We start from the raw sequence: 27,710 nt of genomic DNA on the forward strand, positions 1-27,710 counted from the left end.
GGACTGAACTTGGACACCCCGATCTTGCGCTTTACTAGTACTAGTAGTGCACAAATGTGAAGTACTTTTCTGAAAATATCATGGATATCAAATACTCGTTATCCTTCATATCTTAAAGGGATACTCTACTTATTTAGCCTTTTTTTTTTGGCAGTCAAACATCAATATTTTGCCAATAAAAAATGTGATATTCTCATTATTTTTCATGTACAATTAGTACCTTTAAAAACACATTTTGCAATTTGCTGTCAATTGAAAATGACACAAGGGCTCAGGTAACCAATCACAGCTGAGCTTGTGAATGTCACATGACCAAACCTAGAAAACAGGTGAGCTGTGATTGGTTACCTGAGCCCTTGTGATGTCATTTTCAGTCGACAGCAAGTAGCAAAATGTGTATTTAAAGGTACTAATTGTACATGAAAAATAATGAAAGTATTAAATTAATTATAGACAAAATATTAACTTTTTATTGCTACAATGGGCTAAATAAGTGAAGTATCTCTTTAACGACTAAGAGTAGACTAGTATTTTTTTTTCCCACTACTCTGTGATATTTCTGTGCACTAGTAGGACTGCGTCTGGCAAAACTATCAGCAGGCATTTTGGTGCTACTAGTGTCCAGAAGGTGACTAAAACATGGCACGTGTGTTACTAGTGCTGTCCATTAATTTACTAGTAAGGTTTAATTGTGTAGTAGTAGTAGGCCGAAAGTGGTACTAGTAATGTCAAAAACATGATGTTCTTGAAGTGCACTGAATTGCCTCACTAGCGAGGATAATTAGTGTACTAGCGCACGGACGTAAAGTTCGTTATGAAGCATCTGGACTAACTGCTCAAAAGGGCTTTCCATACGCTTGCTTGACGTTACAAAATAACACATTTGTCTTTATCCTTGGCTTCCTTCTTGGCCTTGCGCTCGCCACTCGACGACTGCTTTCCCGGGCTGGGCGCCGTGGCCTGGCCGGCGGTGGGCGCCGCGACCGTCCCGCCGCCACCCGCCGGAGCGCCGGCTCCCGCTGCCCCTCTGTCCGCTTCGTCTCCCTCTGCGGCCTCCTGCTGAGCCTGCGGCACACACACAGACAACCACACGAGCTGACGATGAGTCCGTGCTCTTCCACTAGATGTCAGCAGATAAAATAAACCAGCTTCGACAGTTGCCATTCCTAGAACAGAATAAGAACTTCGTATTCAACTAAACAGGCCCAGATTTCACTCTTTATAGCCCCCCGTGGTGAATTGGATGCTTCCCATTTGTTCCAAGCCCTTCAGCGCCTTCCTCTAAACTCATTTCCATCTGCCTTGAGCCCCCTATCCCGCCCACATACCAACACACACACACCTGCGCCTGTGCCGCTTGTACCGCCGCCGCTTGCTCTTGCTCCTGTTCCTGGTAGTACTGCGATGCTCGGCGGTCCTCCTCCTCCTGCAGCTTTTTAGCGAGCTCCAGGTCGCTGATGGCGGGGAGCTGCTCCCACTGGAGGTCCTGGCTCTGCTGCTCCTGCTGCAGTGACAGCGCCATCAGGTAGTCCTGATGCGCACCAAGATGACACCAGTCAGGTCAAATGGGATTCAGTGGCTTAAATATTTTTATTTTTTATTTTTTTTAAATCCAGTAGTTAGGGCTGTGCAATTAATTGAAATGCAACTACAATTTCAATTATTACACTCCACAATTACAAAATCCACATTATTATTATTAAAAAAAAAACAAAAGAAAAGATGATTACTAATTTTTAAGTTGTTTGAGATTTTAAATTAATACGTTTGCACCTTTTTTTAAATTTTACAATAACTAATTTAATACATTTTGTTTCTCCAAAAGGAACTTTCATAATTATACTGCTTCAAAGAATTTTATTTGTCTTAAAGTGATACTTGACTCATTGAGCCATTTTCAGCAGTAAAAAGTTAACATTTTGTCTATAATTAATGTGGTACAGTCACTTAATTATTTTTCATGTACAATGAATACCTTTAAAAAGTAATTTTTCTAGTAGCTGTCGACTGATGATGACATCACCTGTGCTGAGGAAGTAGGTTACGACTAATCATGGCTCAGTTTACTGACCAAACCCAACAAACAGATGAGCCACGATTGGCCGTTACCTACTTCCTCAGCACAGGTGATGTCATCATCAGTCGACAGCAAGTAGAAAAAATACTTTTTAAAGGTATTAATTGTACATGAAAAATTATGAAGTTATTAAATTCATTCTGGACAAAATATTAACTTTTCACTGCTGAAAATTGTTCAATGAGTCAAGTGTCCCATTAACATTTTTTATGTTTAACACATTTTCTTACTTTGCACCAAAAAAATTAATGATCGCCCAATCATTATTTTACCAAAATAATCACGATGAATATTTTCTTCATAATCAAGCATCCCTAACTACAGTACAGTTTTTAAGTACAGTTTTGCTGTGTTTAGCTTGTAAAGGGGGTCAATCCCTCAAAAATTCTTGATATGCAGTCCTACTAAATGTGGTATTCTGATTAATATTGCATTAGTGGAATATGAGTTTAGCAGCAAAATCCAGAATTTTTGTTTTATCAATATCAGAAGACGGCCATTTTGCCACTTACTATTGAATGAAAAATGACATCACAGTTGCTCAGGTTTTAGGTAGCAACCAATCACAACTCATCTTCAGAAAACAGGTGAACTGTAATTGGTCGTTGCCTGAGCAACTGTGATGACATCTTCAGTCGACAGCAAGTGGCAAAATGGCCGCCCCTAAGATGGATAAAAAAGGCTGGATTTTGTTGCATAAGTCATATTCCACAAATGTAATATACTAATATTAATCGGAATGTCATCTTTAGACTAGTGAAGTCACATATAACATATTATTGAGACATGTTTAAGGTTGACTTCCCCTTTAAATACAAAACACTTGAATCTTATCTTTTAGAACACTTTGTTTTCAAAGATTTATTAAGGCTCACTACAACAATTTTTATTTTACTTTTATGGAGCAATACATATAAACAAAAAATACAACAATACTCACTCACAGATTTAGCATCTGCAAAGAACGACTAACATTACTGCAGCTTGGGTTTGATAGTCCCCATGTATTTCCATAGGGAAAAGATCTATTCTTCTTTGTCACATAAGAAAATATTTTTTTTTAATGAATTAACAGCATTTCTATTCATTTCAAATAGGAAAGATGATTTGAGATGCAATTGTTTTGATGAACTAGGATGGTCACAGAATTAATTCAATTCATATCGGAAATCCCTGCTGGACAGTACATTTTTTAGGGATAGTTCTGTTGTATTTACAATTTCGGTGCAATAGTATTTAATCTTAATAAATTGTTTTTAAACATATTTAGGTATATTTTTATTCAGCCTTAGTGTGCTACTATCTACTTCTTCTAAGAGACAAGTATTTTGTTTTTTAGGTGGTCCTTTTTTGTCCAGTTGTTTGAGAACCACTGACTTAAGGGTTCAATAAAGCAGCTCTCACTATGATGCAGTGCAGTTCCCCACAAACTCCAACCCAAACAATACACACAATACAGCTATATCTCTTGTAAATCTCATTAGATTGTCTAGCCATACTTTGACGTTTGATATACGATATATTCTCTTCCATCCTGGTGCAAACAACCTGATTGCACCATGGGTCTCATTAGTGCTTTCTCTAATCTAAAGGTGTTGATTATACCTTCCAAAATTGATTTCCCTTCCTCAAACCAGGCCTGTCGGAGTAAACAAGTCATCTATAAAGTCTGCCCGAGCTATTGTCTGAGTGGAGAATTTGTCAGCAAGTTCTGCTTTTGAACAGATGGCTGTGAAACCAGCAAAATTGCAGAGGAGACAAAAGCCTGATGAATAATTAAGGGCCATGGAGAAGCTTTGGTACATTGTGGAGAGAATTTTAGGGGTGCGGTAGGACTATGGAGGGGGGGCGTCAATTATGGCTCATCTATTATTGACTATTTTTGACAAGCGTGCACTTGAATTTGGGAAGTGGCAGCTACTGTACATTTCTATTTGTTTTTTTTTAGCCCCATATTGTCAAAGCTTGGAGCGGGACTGTATGCTAGCGGTTAGCATGTCTGCCTCACAATAAAGAGTTTTTTTTTTGTGAGAATTTAGTAAAATGAGCCATTTTAAAACATAAAACTATAATAGTTTAAGGTATTTTAAGTGTATATAAAAGAAGGAAAAAAGTGTTTATAGACGACCTTTGTTCTTTTTTTGTGTTAGTTTTTGACGGTGTAACAAGGACATCCTGGTTGCGTGAGGAGCAAAATGGCGGTCGTGCTAGCCTTGCCTGCGTCAGTGCTCAGACCTGGTCTATCTGATCCTGCTGTCCTCGATACACCGTCTCCGGGTCCGACGGGGGCCTCAACCGGAATTCGGAATCGCAGAAATTGCCATCTCCATCCACGTTGTGAAGACTCTCCCACACCACCTTCTCTTCCGTCAGGAAGCCTTGATCGGTCACCAGTAGGTATAGTTGACCCTGGAGATAAACGCACACACGCACAGTAAATAAATACAGTGGTGCCTTGAGACATGAGCGACTCAGCTTAGGACTTTTTCGAGATACAAGCCATCGTTTGGTCTTTTTTTTTTTTTTTTTTGACATGCTGAGATTCGAGCATTGTATGGTAGCAGCGAACTCAACTCACTTCACAATAAATAGTTCTTTGGAGGCTTGGGAACAAAAAAAAACAAAACAAAAAAAAAGGTTTCAAGCTCTCTCCCATTTGAAGCTTGCTCTCATGCAAAACAATGAGAAAACACCTTGTGTATTTAGAAAAAAAACAAAAACACTTATCTTAGCCTTTCAGTCCACTAGCTTAATGCTAATCGCTAATGCTAAATAGCAACACAGACAATATAACAGGAAGGCTGGAACAGATTAATGGCTTTCCCATTCGTTCTAATGGTAAAGGTGACTTGAGATACTCAAAGAGTTCTTGTGAATGATAAGACTCTTTATTAGCAACTCATTTTCAAGTCGATGTCACACAGAATCGGGCTAGAAACTCTTAAGTTCTCTTTCTAAGAATAAAGTGAAGCTTTCATCTGAAAATGTCTCGCTTGTTCATTGAGCTGAGGCACAAGCTACACATTTTCTTTTTTTGTGGACATGGGGTCATGAAAGTGACGCACAAAAGCTTTGCCTTCATTGGCAATGCCAACTGTGTGTGATAGTAAAGAGTTGAAACAGTACAAAGGAGTCACTTCCCCTCTTGCAGATAACAGGAAAAGTCTGGTCCAGCTGCGCTGATAATACAGCCAAGCAGCTGCTTGCAGCTCAGCTTTGCAGAATCACAATGCTATAAATGTAATGCGCATGTAAAAACACAGCTTTTTTTATTTTTTATTTTTTATTAAATCACTTTCACAGGAGTGAAAGCTACGCTGTGAAGACTGCGGAGCTTCAACCAAGAGGATAATGTGAGTGACAGTGCTACTACTTGAGAAATATATTTGTAGCCCTCCTGTAGTGTTTCTTTCAGAACAATTTTCAAGGGTCAATGTGACTCGTTTCTCATGTTTAATCATAAAAAAAATATCACATAATGCAATGCATTTTTTTCCCTTAGATTTTCCAACATAAGGTTTTAAGGGCAAAGGTATATTTTTTTTAAATACATGGTGATTTATACTTGACTATATCGTAGATTTTTTTTAAAGACTACTTTCCTACATTTATCTTATTTACATTTAGTACATATGAACTTTTTTTTTAATGTAAAACATTTAGAGTTGCACACATTCAGCATAGGAATACATTTTCACCGATTTTTTTTTTTTTTTAGTCCGATTCCGATATTTGGAAGGATAGAATTCTGATAAACAGGCATTTAATAAAAATAAAAAAAATTAAAAAATGTAATGAATAAAGTAACTTCTTACACCTACAACAATACAGATGCGAATTACAGGCAGAACTTAACTGTTTTACAAATACTTTGTCCTTTTGTATTTAACATTACAACGAGAGAAAATTTGGCAAGAATTTTTTTTGCCATTTTATTTGATATTTTTATTGGCGCAGTTAAAGGCCATTATCTTTGTAGGCAAGAAAAAACAAAACAATTTTAAAATAGCTAAAACTGGCCAATGATGTGATTGCACAACTGTGCACACTTCTTATAACTGAGCATTGGACTGTTTTCATAATTGACCAATCACACTGAAACTCACGTGATCAACTAAAATTCAAATGCCTCTGAATAACCCCAAATCAAGTTCAGATGTTTTAGTAGGCTTTTCGTGCCTTTTTTTTTTTTTTTTTGCTGTCTAACAGAAGCCTGGAGTTTTTATGCTGAAACTGACAGCTATTTGGAACAGTGCGCGATTCCCTCCACCATTACTGAGGGCTCAGTTCTCAGGTTAAAGGTCACATTACTGGTGGAAACATTCTGAAATGATTTGTCTTGATGAATTTTTTTTTAAATCACAAAAATCTGGCATTTGAACAGGGATGTGTAGACTTTTTATATTCAATGTAATTCCATGTGATTTTTTAAATTCTTTTTTGGGCAGAATACATTTGTCTTTATAGTAACATATTCTTCACATTGTCATAATGGGGTGTTGTGTGTAGAATTTTGAGAGAAAAAAAAAAGAATCTAGTCCATTTTGGAATAAGGCTTCACATAACAATATGTTGACAAAGTGAAGCACTGGGAATACTCTAACTGCGAAGGGTATATTTACAATAATCTTTCCCGACAACAATGATGAATGCTAGTCCGTATTTCGCAATTTTTACCTTGTATTTAATCATGGTGCTGAAGTGGTTATTCCTGAAAAAGACGCAGAGTTCTCCCTCCTGCACGGTGGACGTGAGCTCACACAGGCCGTGATATGTCAGCTGAGTGGCCGTGCTGCTCAGGAACTGCTCGGCCACAATGCCTGCCACACACGCAGAAGGAAGATTACAATTGGTGGCAAAGTTGAACAATGTCAGTGCATGCCTTTAATCGTACTTCTACAATCACAACACCCTCCTTACTCATCAACACGAGACACGATCTGGAGATCTTCTCAGAAAAAAACCCCTGCAGCACCGCCTGCAGTAATTAAACCTTCTGGAAGGCTCAGTTTTGATCGACACTGTCAGTGAGGTATTCCTTTCAAAACGTTTATTTTTAGCTGTGCTAAGAAGGTTAGCTTTTCGTTTATGTTTGTAAATTTTTTAGCAGGATTATGCAAAAAGTGGACTTACTTTTTAGAAGGCGGGCTCACGGTTGACCCAAAGGCTTTAAAAACGACTGTCTTCAGCTTTTTTTTTTTTTGACTTGCAAGATGCCAGCGCTCTATCGTGACAGTGAACTCAACTCACTTCACAACATGAGAAGTATTGCCACCCCTAGTATATATGGGAGTGTGACGATATATTGATATCACAATAAATCGTGATGCTCCCGATAGATTATCGATATGTCTACGCAAGTATCGAGATATTTGTAGTTAATATACAGCCACAATAACAGCTCCATTGTTCATGACTTATTAGGCAATTACTTGGTGGGCCACTAGGGGGAGCACCTCAAAAGTGTGGCAGGGAAATGGACGGAAGTCTTCAGGCGAAGAAGACTGATGAGCTTAGTTTTAAAAATTATTCTTATAAATATTATTTTATTTTTATTTATTTATATTATTATTATTATTATTATTTTATTTATATTTTTATATGTGTATTTATATCATATTTATATTATTTTTTATAACAATAATAACAATAATAATAATAATTATTATTAATTATTATTTATTTGATATTTATTTGATTATTATTTTATTTTTATTCATTATTATTATTATTATTATTATTATTATTATTATTATTATTATTAATAGTAGAAGTAGTAGTAGTAGATTAGTTTTATCGGAGATTATCGAGGATTTATTACCTGAGTAATATATCGATAATCGCGGTATCGCCATATCGCGAGGTAATAATTATTTTGAGCCTTGTATCGCATATCATATCGTATCGTGAGGTAGCCAGAGGTTCCCACCTCTAGTGTATATATATATTAGGGCTGGGACTCTGACTGTCTCACGATTCGATTCGATTACGATTTTTGGGTCTACGATTCGATTTAGGATCGATTTTCGACAACTAATATTACTGAAGAGTTGAGACAAACTCCATGTTGTATACCCGATGTCTGTTTTTTACTCCCCCCAGGTGGCCAAGTTTCACACAAGAACGAGCAACACAATGTCCGTTGAATTATAGTAGAAAGTTATTTCAAGGATAACAACATAGAGTGCTATTTTTATGCTGTTCTACAAGCATAATAATGAACTAAATTAAACTTGTATCTCACTAATACCTCAATGAACTAAATTAAACTAATATCTGACAAGTTAATATTGCACAGGAGTACCCAATGAGAAAGGTGAGACAGCTGCTCACGAAGGCTGGTGTTGAGTGGGCAAATGTTGAGTGACCAAGTTGAAGTGTGCCGTCAAGGAAAGCATGACTTGTGTTAAGTGGGTCACCGTTGTGTCGCCGCACGCACGTCTCGCTTTGATTTGCTCTTGGCTGGCAGTTTGTCGAGTGGGTTTGCAGTGGTGAGCCCATTAGCAGTATGCATGCACCGGAGTGTAACGTGCCTTTCAATGGACTGATGTTGTTTATCAGGTCTGCTTCAGCGTTGTTTAGTATTTGTGAAGCAATAAGTGAATTCTAATGTTACCCCACTAGTTGCGAATAGCAAACATTTGCAATTGATGATACCTCCAAAAGATCTGTACATATCACAAAATGGTGGTAAGGCATTACTTTAAAGAATATACAGTTGTATTGTTATATTGCTAATAGAGGTGTTTACATTTTTTAAAATCATAATTAATCGCATGACTTCAATAGTTAACTCATGATTAAGCGCAAATTTTATATCTGTTCTTGTACAATAAAATGTACAATAAAGTATTCTTTTTCTAAGTTTTTAGACTCTTGTTAACATAAAACTGGGGGGAAAAAAAGGTCAAACTAATAGAAATATGGCTATATTTTTTTGATGCACTAATTTCCTAATAATTCATAAAATTGAGTTAAAATTAAAAAAGATTACTGTACTGCAAAAAATGAGTGTGATACTGATTTGTGTTGAGGTCATTTTTCTGCCACTAGATGGCATAATTGAATTTGTAGGATGGTGGAGACACCTCAGTGCATTTTTCTTTTCATATTAAGAGCTATCTAATCTTTAACATGAAATAACTTGTAAAATTCTGCATTTTTAAAATTGTAAAATACAACTTGAGCCCAATCTCCACAAATATATGCATTATTATTAAATTTATTACTGTTAAATTTTGACGTGGACGTGTCCACTGCATTGCAACTGGAATTCCTCCAGTACAGGCTTTCCAAGTAAGGGCTGGTCATTAACTCATTCACTCCCAACCATTTTCACTCAAGTGTTTTCCTGGATTTTGACTGATTTTTCAAGCCCGTGAAATATTATGTTCTATAGCTATAAAAATATGGAACATACCAAAAGAGAGATTACAGTCTCTTCTATTATCAGGGAAAAAAGTATATTCCTATCCGTTTCCACTGTGCAGCAATTAGCAATAGAACATGGCTAAGTTTCATCATTTTTCACAATTCTGCTTAGAACTGTGGGAAAACTGTGGGAGTTTTAACATGGCCTGGTTGATCTCTTATACTCTGCTGCCACTCAACCATTTTCTGCAGTAGAGAGACTGCATAAAAGCCTTCTCTAAGCTCTGGCATAAAAAACAACAAAAAACGTATAAATACGTCTTTGGGACACTTAAAACATTTAAAATATGACGTATTTATACGTTTTTGGGAGCTAATGAGTTAATCACGCGTTAAAACAATTTATGGCATTAAAGGAACTTTAAATTCACTCAAAATTAACACACTTATTTTGACACCCCTAATTGCTACATATTTTGCTTCACTGTTTGAGTCCAAATAGCCATTGTTTAAAAGGTTATAACACCGTGACATTTTCATTTGTATCTCAAAGCACCATGCTATTATGATTAACTCGTTTTAGCCAGTTCGTAGACTACACCTAAGGGCGGAAAATAACTTGTAACGTGTTTCGGTGTAAGACAAGTGCGGGCGCAGCGCAAGGAGAGAGCCCAGGCAGAGACGCACTGACCTTCGCCTGCCAGCTCGCTGTTGTCTGACTGTTTACAGGATATTATCTTCTCCACCAGCTGGTTGTAGCTGCAGTTGCCCACTGCCTTGACAATGTCGCACATCTGCAAATAAAGATAGGCGCTGTGGGGAAAGAACATTTGCCAAGAAATAATGCAGGCTGCACAAAGCTCCCGTTAGTCATGAGAAAAAAATGCAGGGTTGAAGCAAGCGCCCTACCTGCCTAGGATAAAGTACCGCAATTGTTCTAGCTCACTTTTCACAAATGTGAATGGCCAAGCCATACCTGGGGGTCCACCAGCCAGCCGTGGTAGAGGGGGATGTCCAGCAGATCAAACACAATGCATTCTGGGGTGTACTCAAAAACTCGCACGCCTGTGAACTTCACATTCACATCCAGGCCCGTCTGGAGCTTGTGCAACACTGCCATGGCGTCGCTCATGTTCTAGGAGAAAAAGAAAAAAAGGGAACGGGTAGGGGGATAAAGCCATGTTAACATGGGTTCAACCATCCATTCATTGCATATTTGATGAATTGAGTGTTCTACCGATAATCCCATCGACTGACTAAGTAATCGAATATTTGTAATTATTATTATTTTTTCCATTACTAAACAATATCATTGACCAATCAATTAATTGTCCGGCCGATTTAATCAGAAGAGCTCTTTTAAATGTTTTCTGATTTTTTTTATTATTTTTTTTTAACATTACAACATAAGACAAATATGACTTTCAAACAAAAAAGGTACATTTTTGATTATTTGTCTGTTGTGAAGTTAAACAAAATAGTAAAGGGAAAGTATTGTAAAACAGTCAAATGTTGTGCCTGTAATTCATATGTTATTGTTGAAAGCGGTAACAAAAAAATAATAATAATCATATATTTTGTTAATTAATCAGCTGCTTAATCTGTTATTGGAATTTTATTAGGCCAAATAATAGACTAGGCATCGGCCTAAAAAAATAAAATAAATAAATAAATACATATCAGCTGGGCACTAGATAATACTGTGCATGTGAGGTGTAGGTATTATTTCTGTCCACATGGGGTTGTCATCCTCACGTTCTACTGTAGTATCTGTGACTTTGAGTGTGTATGACTTTCAAAACCGAGGCCTGATCTGGTGAGTGACGTGGGTGTCAGCAAATGACAGTGTACAGTTTGCTGACACAAAGTTGGGCACAAATGTGGATATCTGTGAAATATTGTTGTGTACAGAAAAAGGGACTGAGCCCTATAGCAAATAGTGAAAAAAATGTGATCATCACCCCCTAAAAATACTAAATAATTTCCTACATTAATATTTTACACAGTAAATATACAAACTGTCACCCTAAAAAAAAATTCAAATCATGTCAAACTCATTTTACAACATTACCCTTAGAGGTCATTTGCCTACAGATAGCAACTCAGGCCCAACTTTTATTACTCTAATAATCAATTAGTTGTTGATTAATTTATAAATTTTGACACCTTGAGAAGATTAAAAGGTTAAAAAAAAGCACAAAAAAGCTAATCTACGAAGAGCTAGAGGATTACTGTAATCCTTTTAATAAACAATGTGATGAAAACAAACAATTTTTTGACACAGCCTTAAATAGCATCCAGTGCGACTGGTATACTGTAGATTCTAGCCTGCACACTGTCAGCATAGCAGCCCATTGATTTTTCTACCTTTACAAGAAACCATTAGCTGCTTGACTGTTACAGCTTTTATCCAAAGCACCGCCTCCCTTCTTCGGGTCTGTCCAGTTTGACCATGCGTAAGCTCTCTTTGATGACATACATCTGACATGATAATGCAGTCCAGCAGCTGTCTAATGAAGGCTGCTGGGCCATTGAGCCACACAATCAACAGGATGATCAGTGGAGAAAATTGAACCCAGAAGAAGAAAAGAGACATGCTAATAAGATCAAATGATTTGATTACTGGCTTATCTTGGTGTAATGTCTACATGTTCCGTCTGTGTAAAATAGAAAATCATACAAAAACAAAGCACTTTATGATGCTTATAACTTGTGTATTAAAATGTCTTGCGGAAACTCATTGCACAATAAAATAGCTGACATTGAACTGCTAAGATAAACTACTCGCAAAAAGTCTTGTCAATGGATGGCTTTAAAGAGAAAGCACGCGATGTTGTACTTGGCAGGAGTAAAAACGCACCTCTTTGAAAAACACCCACGATTTTGAATAGGTGAGCATTAAGCGTCAACTTTTCATTGCCTTGTTACTCACACTCATGCCTCGCTATGTAGGAGTTATGTGCAACGAGCGCCAGGCGCCCACACACCTGAGAACCTGATGAATCCGAGTCGGACCCATTCTTGCGTTCAGCCCTAAAGCGTCTCCCAGCTGGCTGCAAGCCAAGCTGCCATTAAAAAGTCTGGACTCAAGATAAGCCCTGCAGCTGAGCCCGCTTATGACAATGACATCTGAGCGCTTCAGCGTTTTCATTACGCTACTGGGAGGAAACAAGGTAAGCAGATACACTGTACTGAATCAGATATACTTTAAGAGTGAAATAAAAAATTCTGTCTTTAAAAAGAGAATCAATTGTTTAGTGTAAGAGAGGTAACAAAGTGTTTACCGTTGGAGTGTTTTACTGTAATTATAAGGTGCTGTTTCTTGTATTTTGCCCCTCTCGTAGGTAGTGATAATTTCGTCAATAAAAACTAAACAAAAATAATTTCGTCAACACACATTTTTCACCGGACTAAAACTAGACTAGATTAGACTAAAACCCTCATTAATAAACAATAACTGGGACTAAATCTGTATGCATTTTTCGTCGACTATTGAAGACGAGACAAAAATGTACTTCACTTAATAGAAACTGAACTAAAATCAATGGACATTTTAGTTCATGAACAAAACACGGGACAGATAGGAAGAGGATTCACGGTAAAAGGTTGTTTTTTGTTGTTGTTTTTTTTAGTAAATTATAGTTTATAACATTAACCCAACGGCCATAACGTTCCAACAATAATGTTAATCCAACCGCCAACTAATGCTAGCTAACTTACTAGCTCACAGCATGGATCCATAGGTAGCCACTTGTTGAGATACTGTAATTGTGTATGAATGGACATTTTAGTTCATGAACAAAACACGGGACAGACAGGAGGTGGATTCACAGTAAAATGTAAAAAAAAAAAAATGCAAATTATAGTTTGTAACATTAACCCAACGGCCATAACGTTCCAACAATAATATTAATCCAACCGCCAACTAATGCTAGCTAACTTACTAGCTCACAGCATGGATCCATAGGTAGTAGGGGTGTGAATTGCCTAGTACCTGACGATTCGATTCGTATCACGATTCACAGGTCACGATTCGATTCGATACCGATTAATCCCGATACGAATTTATAAGTCGATTGTTGCGATTTTTTTTCATTCAAATTTAGAAAATACTAATCAGTAAGCTTGTAGAGTGCAAGATTTATATGAAAATGTATTATTTATTTATCTGAAATTTCAGTCTTATAGAGGTTGTAATCTGTTTCATGTTTGAACAGCATTAAAATAAAATATTAAGGCTTAATGTTCCGTTCATATAACATTCTTCCATGCTCAAGGTGTGAATCCTAACCCGAAGTCAGACGTTTTGTTGAATATTTTTCCATTAAAACTGGAAATTTAAAAATCGATTCACACACACACACACACAAAAAAAAAAAGGTAATGATGATAAGACGTTGAATCGGTAAGACTACCGAATGAACAATTCTGAGCTCTAAAAAAAAAAAAAAAAAAAAAAAAAAAAATCGATTTTTTTTTTATTGAATCGATTCGAGAATCGCGCGATGTAGTATCGCGATATATCGGCGAATCGATTTTTTTTTAACACCCCTAATAGGTAGCCACTTGTTGAGATACTGTAATTGTGTATGAAGTTTTTTCATCAAAAATATGAGAGCAAATTTCATGTGAAATAGTTTTAAATCTGAAATGTTCAAAATCATCTGCCGTCAAAAAAAATATGCAGGGGTAAAAATGATTGTCCTGACTAATACTAGACTAAAACGTTGACAGTTTTGGTTGACTAAAACTAGACAAATAAAATTGTTTTCTTGGACTAAAATAAAGACTAAAATGCTAGATTTACTGTATAGTGGACTAAATATAGACTAAATAAAAAAAACGGGATGAGGTTGACTTACCCTGATAAAAACTAACAAGCGTGATTGAAACTGGACTGAAACTGAGAATTTAAAAATGGCTGACAAAATTAACACTACTCGTAGCTAAATAAGATAAACTGAATATTACATAACAAAAACCAATGTATAATTTTCTTAATATGGGGGGTTGGGGTGGTGGTGGGGGGGCTTTGGAGAAATACAGCAAAACTTGTTTTAGTAATATTATTGACATTAGCTTTACGCGAAGGGGCAAAAAATCGATTACCGTTGGAAATCAAATCAGATTTTATTTTATTTTATGTCAGTTCTAGTGCAACATTGTTTACAGTTTACAGTGGAGACGAGCGCCACGGCCCGAGAGCGTCTTCATGCTTTTGACGCTTGATGTGCAGCGTTGAGGGGCAAATCCCCGGTTCGACACATTTGAGAGTGTGCGGATTAGGACTCTGCCGATCTTCACAGACGTCGGGATTAGCCAAGCTTTGTAATGGACCACATCTGGTCCATCCAGCAGCAGATGAGCACCATCAGATGATATGATTAGGGCCGCATCACTCGCACTCATCTGGGCTGGTGATGGATCCCGGCTACATCAGGTCATTAGAAACACAACAGGCTTGAACTGAAAGGACTGGGCTAATGTTTCACACTGAATTGGTCAAATACATGAATGGCTGACATGTAAATATACAGTATTACTGTATAGTACAATGTTGCTGCACAAGATGTATGGAAAGCCATTTGAGGATTTTGTTTTTTTCCCCATATTCTTCATATCCAGCACAAGGTCCATAGTAGATTTTGAAATCGCAAAGGCTTCAAGATTAGAAATTTGGGCGCGATGGTAGGCTTTACTTTAGGCGATTAACAAAAACAGATTTTAATCAGAAAAACGATTCTGATTTACCCAAAATGATTTGAATTGTTCCATTTTAAAATGCTTGAATGATATTGCACCCCATGTATCGAGCTATGTCTTGAATCGTCTTTTATGAGAGATGCACACCAGGTATAAATTGGGTTAATGTTGCTGATGATTTGTTGTTTCTTTGAATTTAATTCGCTTGGATTGTTTGGCATGACAAAAGCTACATCAAATCAAATCGAAATCCTTGAAAATCCACCGTTCTTGAATTGTATCATATCCCATAAAATTATTAAATATTTGCATTATTGTTGTAATCTGATTTACAACTAACTGACTTTTGTTTACATTACAATTCTTTGGTAGAATTTTGTGAAGTTATCGTAAACGCTTAGAAGACTGCAAGTCAAAGTATTTAGTAACAACGCTAATTGAAGTAAATAAACTATCTTTCATATTAATTGATCGTTTGCCTTCATTTTAGTGAAGGCTTAACCTCAGACCAAAACTTTAATTAGGTTTATTGTAATCCAGATGACTTTATTGTTTGTGTTTGTTAAAAAAAAATATTCACATATCAAATTGCAATCTTGAAAACAACAACAACAAAAAAAGCAATTAGATTAATTTTTCTAAATCGTTCATCCTTAGTCTTTGTCCTAGTAAGACAGTTTAGCGCACTAGTAGAATGACAAAGGGCACATTAATTTCATAGAACGACTGTGTCTGAGCTGACTCTACTACTGGAAACTAGTTGTTTGGTTGAACAACTTTAATGGTACAACTGGAAGAATCCCTTTGGGATAAATTGCGGCCCTTCATGTTCATGAATTTCTACTGTGCTGTGGTTTGAACAAGTACTTCTGGGTAAGCTATTAAAACAAAGGAGGCATCGTTAAAATGAGGTTTACGATGGGACATTTGCCTTGCAACGGTGCAGCTCAGCTCAACGGAGACAAATACACATTGCAACACCGGACTCTTCACTTACACAGCTTGCTCCTCTGAGTAAATATTAAACAACCGCTAAAGAGCAGCGACTGCTATTTTAATCCTCATACACTCGTGTGACAAATGATGTATGAACGTGAATGTAAAAATAGAACTGTTGTGAACTCCTGGTGTAAACGGGTCAATCCAACAGGCAATGAAAACAAAAATCCTTTTAGAATGCAGTGAGCAGGGTACACGTTCACAATTCATTTAGTCATTGCCAAACTCAATTTTAGGCTTAGATCAAAAAACATAAAATGAAAAAATGGGCCACTTGACTGATTTTGATTTTAATATCTAAATGGTCAGGTGACCTGGAGCATCATTGGCAACAGACATTACATACAACACGACATTACATCTGTGCTGCAGGGAATTTGGTGCGCTCAGTAGTCAACTTGTGGCTGGTGTGATGGTATGTCGTGTGATTTCTTTATTATTTCAATCCCTTCATCTTCATTCTAACTATGCCGAGCAAAAAACAAAAGTGGTCGGACAAATATGTGCAATATGAATTTGCATGTGTAACGGAACGTATGGTGTTCCACAGGGTTCAATTCTGGGGGTTCCGCTGTTTTCTTTGTATCTGTTGCCCCTGGGTTCCATCTTTAAAAAAAACAACAACAGCGGTGGTTGTTTGAAAGAGCTCTATAAATATAGAGGTGATTAAAGTGATGGGAGTTAGCGCTTAATGCTAACATACAGGTATAATGGGAAACACCATAAATGGGCTAACAGAAATTAGTATTCCTTGCTATTAAGTTACACTCCCTGCTAAAGTTTACTGTAAAACTGACACACAAAACAAAATGCAAAAAAACCCAAACAAAAACAAAACAAACAAACAAAAAAAACTATAGTCACAACATCCACTAGCTTAAAGGGACAGCAACATAAAAAAAATCAACTTTTTGGAGCTTTTAGTCGTGTTAAAATGCTAATTCCTTACCAAAAACATAACCTAAGTGATTTTTTCCTCCATTCACCCCTCTCTGAGAAATTCTAGGTCATTCAGCTCTCCAAGTACCAGCCCCTCCCAACCTGAGAAAATTGACGTCATAAGGTGCGGACACACCCCCGTCTGCCTCTGCGGACTAAACGCACGGCCACTTTCTCTGAGGCCTCCATGGGATAGTGACAAGCCTTTATCAGTAAACATTCTGTCCAAATGAATTCAAAGCAATCAATTATCCTTCACATTTGCAATGCCAAAGTGAAATGACATTTGTTGTCTTAAAATCCTAGAAAGGTTCTAGCTTGACACTTGTGTAAACTGCAAGTAAAACTTTTGCAATGTTGAACCTAACTGAACAAATAGTATAGTGGTTAGTGTGCGCTCTGTAAACAGCAAGTCCCCGGTTCGAGACCAACTCAGGTTTTTTTTCCCCCCGTCCTTCTTCTTTCCTATCCCTTCTTTCCTCTTCTCCGCTCCTACTCCACGATTTCTTACGGAACAGAGTAGTTTTGTTTCAAATGTTTATTGAAGAATTGGTTTGCGTCAAGTTGCATGGCCATTTAGAGGGCTGACCTCCAACAGCAGACTGCAGTCGGCTCGCTGGGGGCGCGGCAATCACAAGGAGAGATGCGGGGTTATACTGAACTGGGCGTTTTACTTCCGCATTACAAAGATAACCAGCAAAACACCTAATATTTAATAAAAAATGACATTGCCATGGTGTCAATGGTGAGATTTAATCATTATATGCCGACAGTTAACTTTTGGATGGTCTTAAAATACCGTGGTCGTGTAATCCCTTTAAGGTTGGTTCAAGTAAAGAATTGTTGTTTACATCAACATGAAATAATATAGGTTAGGGGTGTTAAAAAAAATCGATTCGGCAATATATCGCGATACTACAGCACGCAATTCTCTAATCGATTCAATAGGCAGCCGAATCAATTTTTTAACATCCATTTTTGATGAAAATATATTCAACAAAACGTCTAATTTTCACACCTTAAGCATGGAAGAATGTTATATTAATGGAACATTAAGCCTTAATATCTTTATTTCAATGCTGTTCTAACATGAAAAAGGTTACAACCTGTTTGTTAAATACAGTGGCTCACAATTATAACACTGAAGTTTGAGATCAATAAATAATACATTTTCATACAAATCTTACAGTGTACATATACAAGAATGGTATTTTCTAAATTGAGTAAAAAAAAAAACAATCGTAACAATCGACTTGTAAATTCATATTGGGATTAATCGGTATCGAATCGAATCCTGACCTATGAATCGTGATACGGATTGAATCGTCAGGTACTAGGCAATTCACACCCCTAATATAGGTCATACGAAGTCACTCAATTTAGTTTCTGTGAAGTCAAATAGGACATAATTGTTACAGTGTAGCTTAATGCTAACATATAACGGGAAACACCATAAATGGGTTAACAGAAATTCATAGATTTTCCATATTCTGAGTCTCAATCCCTCGTGAGGTCCACTGTATACTGTTAAAAGCAGAGGTGCATAACGAACCACGATACATTTAATTTTTGTCTGCCAAATGAAAATGGAAAGAACAAACGATTCTTCACACTCTTGACCTGAGCTTCCAGTACCACCCACTGTTGTCTGCAGCAAAACAAGTGGCGCACGGACACCCACATGCATTAGAGCTCCCAGGCCAGAGTCTAGGATTAGACTGCCATAATTACCATGCAACGCAAAACTCCAGCCCCTCCCTGAAGACGTCGCTGATTTATTTAAGAAGTTGCGTTTCAGCCCCGCTTAAATTTAGAAAGCCGGTGCCACTGAGCAACTGAGCATCAGCGAGCAAGCGCGCTGCCAAAAATTTCTCCTCTCCTTTCAAACGTGGCTTCAAATCATCCACAGATGTGCTGCTGGAGCAAGGACAGGCCGCAACGTAGGCAGGCCACAGGAGATGGGAGGAAGCAGAGGAAGTGCAGCTCCATCTCCAATCCGAGTGACTCGCATGGTGAACCACACGCAAAAACACACAAAGCGAACCGCAGTAATAGCCTGAGGCCAAACCCGGCCGTGCGTCTCTAAGCATTCGCCGCCATTGCTGAACGACATCACACAACCCGGACCTCCGTTGTTCACAAGATGCATATTATGTAATACGGAGAGTGGTGGAGTGAGTGCTATGCTTCACTTTTATGAGATTTGCATTCAACTTTGCGTCAATGTTTGCAGTAAAAAACATCCTCTTACATTTTTTGATGACATTACAGCACAACGTTTTGCTTTTGTTAGCTAGCTAGCTAGTTAGCTAGCTGTCAGTATGCTGTAGTGCTGAGCCACTGCAAACTACAACCATATTGATAAAGCTGTTGCTAAATTCAAGGCAGGATACACCATGAACTGGTCGCCAGCCAATCGCAGAGTTCATAGACAAACAACCATTCACATTTACACCTATGTCTTCAATGACCCAAACACCTTTTTTGGAATGTGGGAAACTCAAACCCTCAGTAGTCAGTACTGTGAAGCTGACATGACAAGGATTGCCAGTGAGTAAAAGCACAATTATTCGTAATGCTGATCTGGAAGATATTGTAGTTAGGACTTACCTGTTCATAATTTAGCCGCTGGGCCTCAGAGATCTCTTTAGGTTTGGTTTCCAGGATGTAGTCTCCTGCAGGGGCACATAAAGCCTGCTCAGTATTGCCAAGACAATCATAGCGCCTACTCGCAGACTGCCTGCACGGCATCGTTTGGTGTTGCATTTCCTAACCCTGCAAAACCAAACAACTTGTATATAAAACTCATCCGAAGGTTCTATTTCAGAAACTGTTAAATGCCATACGCATTTTACTTACGTATGTACGTTATCACATACTTGTCACATACGTCCTCAAACACATCATCTCCCATGACTTCTTCTTATCTTGCTGCTAATATACTGTTGTTTATTGTATGAAACAGTCTGAAAGATGTCTTGAAATTCATCAGTGAGATTGGTGTTAGTGGTCAGGTCCACGGATTCTACAAGGGAGCTTTCGCCAATGTTGGTCGCAATCAAATCGGCTGACAAGATCTTGAGGATAGCGGCAACAAAGAAGAGAATAGACTGTGCTATCAATGTGACTTTCCCATTTTGAAGGGTTAGGATTAAAACTAAAATTTTAAGTTAAGGTTAAAGGCTATGGTCAAGAGACAGTAGTTTAGTATACTCAACTGTTACTCATTTTTATTCAGAATTATTTATACAATGATACCTCAGCTCACGAACATAATTGGTTCCCAGAAAGTGTGTGTAAGGCGAAAAGTTCATCTTCCGAACATTTATTTTCCATAAGAAACCATTAAAATGAGAATAATCCGTTCCCAGGTCCCTATAAAATATAATTTTCTACTAAATAAGCCTTAAAACTACACAAAAATATATCTTATTTTATGTATAATAAATGTGCTATTGTATTGTAATTAAAGAAATAAACTGTACTGTATAATAAAGTCGTTTTATTTACCTTTGTGATGGTAGTTCTTAAGGATGGTAGCAATGGTAGACTTACTTCATTCGCGAGCGTTTCACCGAGTAGAGTGTTTATGGAACGGTTGCCGCTCATTCGCGCTTTCGTGCTCACCGGAGCGGAGGAGGTGTGTCCCTTGGTGAACAAGGAAGTGGAGCACTTTAGCGAGTCAACAAAAAGTGAGCACCGCCAACTACTTTCACTTCTTTCCTGGGACTAAACAGCCGTGGCACTATTTTCTCCTTTTTTGAGGTACGTGATAGCACTTTCGCTTTTTTTAGTGGCGCGAACTCCATTCACTACAATGCAAACGCCCCGCCAAATCGCCGTCCCTCGCTTTTGGTGAGAACGCAGCATTAGGCTTAACACTAGCCTGTGGTGGGGTCCCATAATAGCAAAAGTACACTCAATATGGTCCAAAATGTCTATCAAACACAAACCACGTCCGCACTCAAAGAAATGGGGTGACGAACTGGGACGCCGTGAGCGTGCGTCAGCTTCTCGTGGCCGCCACAGTGGCGCTGTTCGACCGTGTGGTTTGGTTCGTCCGCCGAAAACTAGTTCGTCAGCAGAGACTATATGCTCGCGAATTTAATGTTCTTGAGGCGAAAAGTTCGTGAGCTTAAGCGTTCGTCAGCGGAGGTTTTACTGTACTAACAACTAAACCACTGCCAGGCCAGTTAAATCAGATCTTTGACATTTATAGCCGTCAATGGCATTGAATGAGTTAACTTACCATTTCAGTAATATTTTACACTTAATGTGAACATTTTTTACTTGATTTTGAAGAAAAATAATTATCTTGGACTTGTCTGGTTTCGCAATGAAATTACCTATTTGAAAAGATCTCTTTGAAAGACTTTTCTATCCATTTTTCTAATTAGCCTCTTAATTGTCTGATTTACATTAATAATAATAATAATAATAATAATGATAATAATAATAATAATAATAATAATAATAATAATAATAATAATAATTCAAGGTTATATAGTAACTTGGAATTACCTAAATGTAAAATGCTACATTAAACCTGAGGGCGACACGGTGAACGAGTGGTTAGCATGTCCGCCTCCCAGCTCTGAGGACTCGGATTCGAGTCCAGGCTCCGGCCTTCCAGGGTGGAGTTTGCATGTTCTCCCCGCGTCTGCGTGGGTCTTCTCCGGGCACTCCGGTCTGTTCTTCATTCACATTTATGTACATATTTTGACAAAAGGAACTCCCCCCCGCCCCAGGGGAAACACTTATTTTCACATTATCTGTGAAGAAAATATTGTTTTTGTATTATTCTTGTGGAAGTTAATGCAGGGAGGAGAATAACTTGCTGATTTGAAATCTTGTTAGGAGAACTAAAGTAAATCCCAAAAGGGAAAATAACACAGAGCTAACACCTGTCAGGTAATTTCATTGTCATTTTTTATATGTAAGGGGTTGGGGCATAGGAGCAATAAAATTGGATTTTTGTGAGGAAAAACTAGGGATGTCATATGAGAACTTTTAATTGGCTTAAAGCTAAGGTAGGGAGAACTAATTGGTTTAGTATGTTTTATTGCTACTCCGGCAATACAATTTATTTTTTTTCTTTTCAAAAAATTATATGATATATATTGCAAATCTTGCAGACGCCAAGTTAAGGTTCACAAGGCTGATTTCGAAAACCAAGCAAGAGTTCCCAAGAAATATGATAGTAAATGAGCCCCTGTCAGTCATTTCCAAAGTACAGTATAAGCAAGGTCATCATCGAGTCCCCACCGTCCATTCTGTTGCTGTTTGAGTTCTATTGACCTAACTGTGTAGCAGCAGACAGCCGTCTCTCTCTCAAGCTCGGCTTCTTCCCCCGCAAAAAGATGCAGTTACTGTATTTCCACTTAATGATTCATAAATTTGATGGAAGTAAAATATTCGCACCATGGCGATGAATGTGCTATTGTAGTCAGCTAGTTGTTAAGCGCTCACACTCTTGAGACTTTTTGAACAGAATGGGAAAGCGCCAACATTTCTCACCGGACTCCAACATAAAATGCGGCTCATTTGGGATGAGAGAGCTATTATTTTTCTTCGCCCAGACGCGCGTTGGTTCTGAAATGTTTAAAGATCAAGAGAGAAAATAAGGATAGAAAAACAATTAGGACTTTTTTTTTTTAGGGAAAATAAACATTGAATTAATTTGCCTTGGTGTTCATTCCCAATGCTGATCAAAGTCACAAGCATGCATACTTGCCTGGTAACTGGGGATTATTGCAGTGATATGCTGTGATGTAACAAGCGTCTTTAAAAAAGTGGAACAGAGTGAGAAATTTGGGAATTTAACAAACATTTTCTTTTTTAAACAATTTGGTTATTAACTGAAGCCCGCCATCGTGACTGTCATACTGCAAGCAGACCTGTTTAGTGAGCATCTAAAGGATTCATTTGGAAAGTAGTTTGATTTTTTATTTATTATTATTATTATTTTTATTTTATTTTTTCTGCTGTCTGCTGTTTACATAATGTCCCTCCCTCACACGAAATTAAAAACTAAAGGCGATAGAGCCTTGCTATCAATTACCCCTAAATTGTGGAATGTGCTTCCTTTTGTGCGGAGAGCTACTTTTCAGTGTATTATTATTATTTTTTTTCCAAAGGAGTTAAAACCACTTTTTGTCAGGCAGGCATTCTGACAGAACTACATTAGTTGTTTTGATTTATTTCTTATTTGTTTAAAAAACATAAGATGATAATTGAGAAGTGAGAGTCGTCAAGTGCGCCGTACCAGGAGAAAGACAATCATCTAAAAGTAACCCACAAAGGTTGAATCGAGGCAACTTGAAGAAATAAAGGTCAAACATTTTCCACAAATAAGAAAAGTCCATTCACCTCAATTGAACCTTTACGGATTATCATGACCTGACTGACTGAGAATCTCCACAGACATATCATCAAAATATACTTCCTTTCAACTCAACATGAGGCAAAAGCTCCTTGGTGCTCAGTGCACCAGTGAGCTTTGGTCTCCCAGCTGACAGCACAATGCACCACGAGCTGCTAAGTGACGCCCACCACCCTCTGAATCATCTGTCACCCTTGTGTCAACGCACTAGGACGACAGATTGTGCTGAGATTGGAAGCATCACATTATTGTCATACAAACAGAGTGGCAGAACATCTCCCGTGTCACAAAACATTAACATTAAATTAGTAATGTAGTACAGTATACAGTGAACTATAGGGCTGGGTTCAAAATATCGATATCGTATCGATACGCCTTTTCATATCCCAATATCGATACATAAAACCATGTATCGATATATGGTTTTATAATATATATATATATATATATATATATATATATATATATATATATATATATATATATATATATATATATATATATATATATATATATATATATAATTTATATATAACAAAAGCATTTTGAGAATTACAAGAAAAGTGTATGTTTGAACACCAAAATTTGACCAATCATGTCATCATGACCATGCCTATCATCTTAATGCTAATATTATAACGCAAAACTTGAAAATTAGCATCATTCTAATAATAGCCCGCTAGCTTAAAGCTAGTGGACGTCAGTGCTGTCTAGTATATTGCGGCACCATATAGTAGGCTCCTACACAAAAATGTTCAACCAAACCATATAATTTTATCTAGTAGGGGTGTGAATTGCCTCGTACCTGACGATTCGATCCGTATCACGATTCATAGGTCACGATTCGATTCGATACTGATTAATCCCGATATTAATTTAAGTCGATTGTTGCAAAATTTTTTTTACTCAATTTTAGAAAATACAATTCAGTAAACTTGTACATGTACACTGTAAGATTTGTATGACAATGTATTATTTATTGATCTGAAACTTCCATTTTATAACTGTGAGCCATTGTATTTAACAAACAGGTTGTAACCTTTTTCATGTTAAAACAGCATTGAAATAAAATATTAAGGCTTAATGTTCCAATTATATAACATTCTTCCATGCTTAAGGTATGAAAGTTAGACATTTTGTTGAATATTTTTCCATCAAAAATGGATGTTAAAAAATCGATTCGGCTGCCTATTGAATCGATTCGAGAATTGCATGCTGTAGTATCGCCATATATTGCCGAATCGATTTTCTTTAACACCCCTATTATCTAGCAAACGCTTACTAACTTAAATTAATTCTAACATAATATGAAATGCGATTACACGGGCTAACAAAAATCAGTATCAATGTCACAGTATTGTAAACCTTCAAAGAAATGCTACATATTTTTATTTTAGATAGGATTTGAAGTACGATAACTGTTACTGCATGAGAAAACTGGTCGCCATGTCAGTCTTTGTGCACAAATAAATAAACAGCACTGGATTTCCCACTAGTGTGAATGTGAGTGTGACTTCTCATTCACACCTATTGCCAAAGTCTTCAATCAGCCTTTGCTCTGAATCTAGAGCAGAGTACATGCAAAGCCTGATATCAAAACGGGCCTTGGTTGTTCACTATCCAATGCTAGCGCACAAATTTTACTAGAGTGATGCCAACTTGTGGCTAATAAAGATGATTGTGATTCTGATGTGTTCTACCAGAAGTCAAAAATCAGAAAAACCCAGGCCATGTTCGACATAAATGACAATGCCCGATTAAAATGTTTATGTGCCGAAACACAAACACTCACCAAGATACTCCATCAGTTGCTCGGCTGTAATAATCTCCATCATCGGAGGCATCTTAACCTGTGACGGAGACAGTCATAAAGCGTAACCATGACAGCAGAGGTAAGGTTTAACATATTCATCCATTCATTTTTGTCCTCATTACTAAAATTGCGGCTGAGCTATGAAAAGTATTCATTTACAAACAATGTACAGTCTTTGTTTGCGATGTAAAATGACAGGCTGAACAATTAAATGCTTTTACATGAGATGGCACAGTAATTTTTCCTTTTACCTATTTTTGGTAACATTTTTGTTTGGTGGTGTGCTGCAAGAATGTAATGTAAAATTGACTGTTTTGTAAACAGTGGGTGTCTGGTTCAAACTGTGCATAATAGTTGTTTCAACTTTTTTTTTTTTTAAATCCATCCATCCTTATAGTATATTTTTTAAGAACAGTTCAGTTCTATTTACATTTCAAATACAATACATTCACATTTAGAAATGTTTGTCTAGGTATATATATTTTTTTAATGTTTACTTAAATGTGCCATACATTTTAATTGAATCAACATTTCAGAAGTGTGTACTTTTAGAACTTACAGTAGTAAAGTGGAGTTGTATTTAACTTGTGAAAAGACCACATTTGTGTTTAGAAATGTCTATGTACATTTTGTATTTTAGTTTTATGTGCAGTGCTTTATTTTCCTCTATTTAAGTGCAGTGCACTGATAGTGTAGTGGTGCTACATTCGCCTGACTTCCGTGCAGCCAGCATGGTTTCAATGACGTTGGGAACGTTAGTATGAATGTTGGCCCCGTGATTGACATTTGACCAATGCAGGGAGTTGTCTGCCTTTCTCCAACTCACCGCGACCCTGACCTAGATATGCGGAATAGAAAACTGATGGTTGGGAAAAGAAACAACTGCCTAAGTAGAGTTCAGTTGTATTTAACTTAGTATATTTAATTAAAAAATGGCGTTTAAGACGTACTATTCTTTTTCGGAATTAAGACCACGAGGTAGGTGCATGTTTTACCTTCCAGGCAAGCAGAAGCACGTTCATGATGGCCAGCAGCGGACAGGGGCCGTTCTCGTTCTGGGTGATGATCGGCGTGTTCTCCTCCCTCCACTTGATCCACTTGATGTGGTAGATGGACTGGCCGGCCGCTCGGTCCTTGGCGCACGTCGCCTTGGTGCCATCCAGGCCGAACTCGCCCTGCAGGGCCAGGGCCAGCCCTCGTTCCTCCAGGCCCTCGCTGTTTAAGTCCGAGCTGGGGCACGAGTTGAGCTTGGAGAAGGACTCGTCTAAGGAGTCCAGGCTCCGGGACTCGCACCCGCCGAGGCTGGCGTCCGGGTCCGGGTCGCTGCCGCTCGCCAGCCCCTCGGATAAGGCGTGCGGGGCGCTCAGGTCCTCTGGGATCGTCCTGCCCGGGCACAGTTGGGTGGGTTTGGCAAGCTTAGTGGGCTCGCTTTGCTTCTCGTCCACACCTGAGGACGGCCCGTCGGTTTGGTTGTTTACTAACTTTGAGGCACCACCCTCCTTATCTGGATCCGACTCCATCCCGTTACTGAACTGCTGCTCCTCGGACCGCGAGCCACTCGACTCGGCGTTTTTCCTCGCCTCCTGTCCGGCTAGGACTTCCAGGACCTCCGCTAAATCGCACCTGCCCGCACCGGGGCTGGCGTGAAGGGTGCTCGGCTCCTCGGCAGTGCTGTTATTACAGCTATCCTTATCCAGCAAAGTACTGAGACGAGCCTCACTATTTGTGCATTTCTCCGCCGCTCCTTTCCCGCCTCCCGCGGCAGGAGCGTCGCCGGTGTCCGCCCTGATGGTGTCGCTCCCGACGGTGTCTCGATGCACGTCTGCATTTTTCTCCATTTCGATTTGGCGACTGTCGACCGATTCTAGCTAAATTGCAGTAGCAGATTCGGTCCAAAAGACGCCATGACAACTCTACCAGTGACGTCATCAGAATGAGAATTTGTCAGGCCTACTAGAGGGCGCTCGTGATTCAGCAGTCAGGTGGTGATGCGTTTGAGGACCCTCGGACATTCGTATGTGAAGCCATCTGATTGAAGATTTCTGATAATTGTGTTCCTTTCGATGTCTAATTTACTTTGGCCTTTTTCTATCCACAACACATTTGAGATATCTAAGATGCTGCCGGGGCAGGATCCAGCAGCCCAGTATGTACGATGGAAAAATGCTGAAATTGTTATTGTTAATTATTAGGAGCAGCAATATCAGCGTTTTGTTTTTTTCCCCTTCCTTTACTCCGTAATGAGCAGATTAACACCTGTTCACAATCCTGCAAGCCTCTTGCCTATGGGGTATATGTCACGGAAGAGGCGGGACATGATTTTGCACATCAGTTTGTTTCTGGTCCGGGTTGCGAACGCGCAACCGAGGGGCACAAAGTCGGAAGCACAAGTGTTTTTGACGCAGCCCACACGTCGCAAACCTAAC

The 27,710-nt window shown here is 38.2% G+C and overlaps 1 protein-coding gene across 1 annotated transcript; it reads right to left on the reverse strand.

Moving 5' to 3' along the window:
• Positions 1-478: 478 nt before the first annotated feature.
• Positions 479-27,613, reverse strand: mindy2 (MINDY lysine 48 deubiquitinase 2). Its single transcript, XM_077518537.1, has 9 exons — positions 26,280-27,613; positions 25,264-25,321; positions 19,700-19,764; positions 10,425-10,583; positions 10,140-10,242; positions 6,755-6,897; positions 4,313-4,486; positions 1,343-1,531; positions 479-1,065 (listed from the first exon to the last, which is right to left on the reverse strand). Exons 1-9 carry the CDS (start codon positions 27,120-27,122, stop codon positions 868-870), a joined length of 1,932 nt encoding a protein of 643 aa, XP_077374663.1. The 5' UTR covers positions 27,123-27,613; the 3' UTR covers positions 479-867.
• Positions 27,614-27,710: the final 97 nt, after the last annotated feature.

This window comes from Festucalex cinctus, chromosome 4 (assembly GCF_051991245.1).
Source record: "Festucalex cinctus isolate MCC-2025b chromosome 4, RoL_Fcin_1.0, whole genome shotgun sequence".
Lineage (NCBI taxonomy): Eukaryota > Metazoa > Chordata > Actinopteri > Syngnathiformes > Syngnathidae > Festucalex > Festucalex cinctus.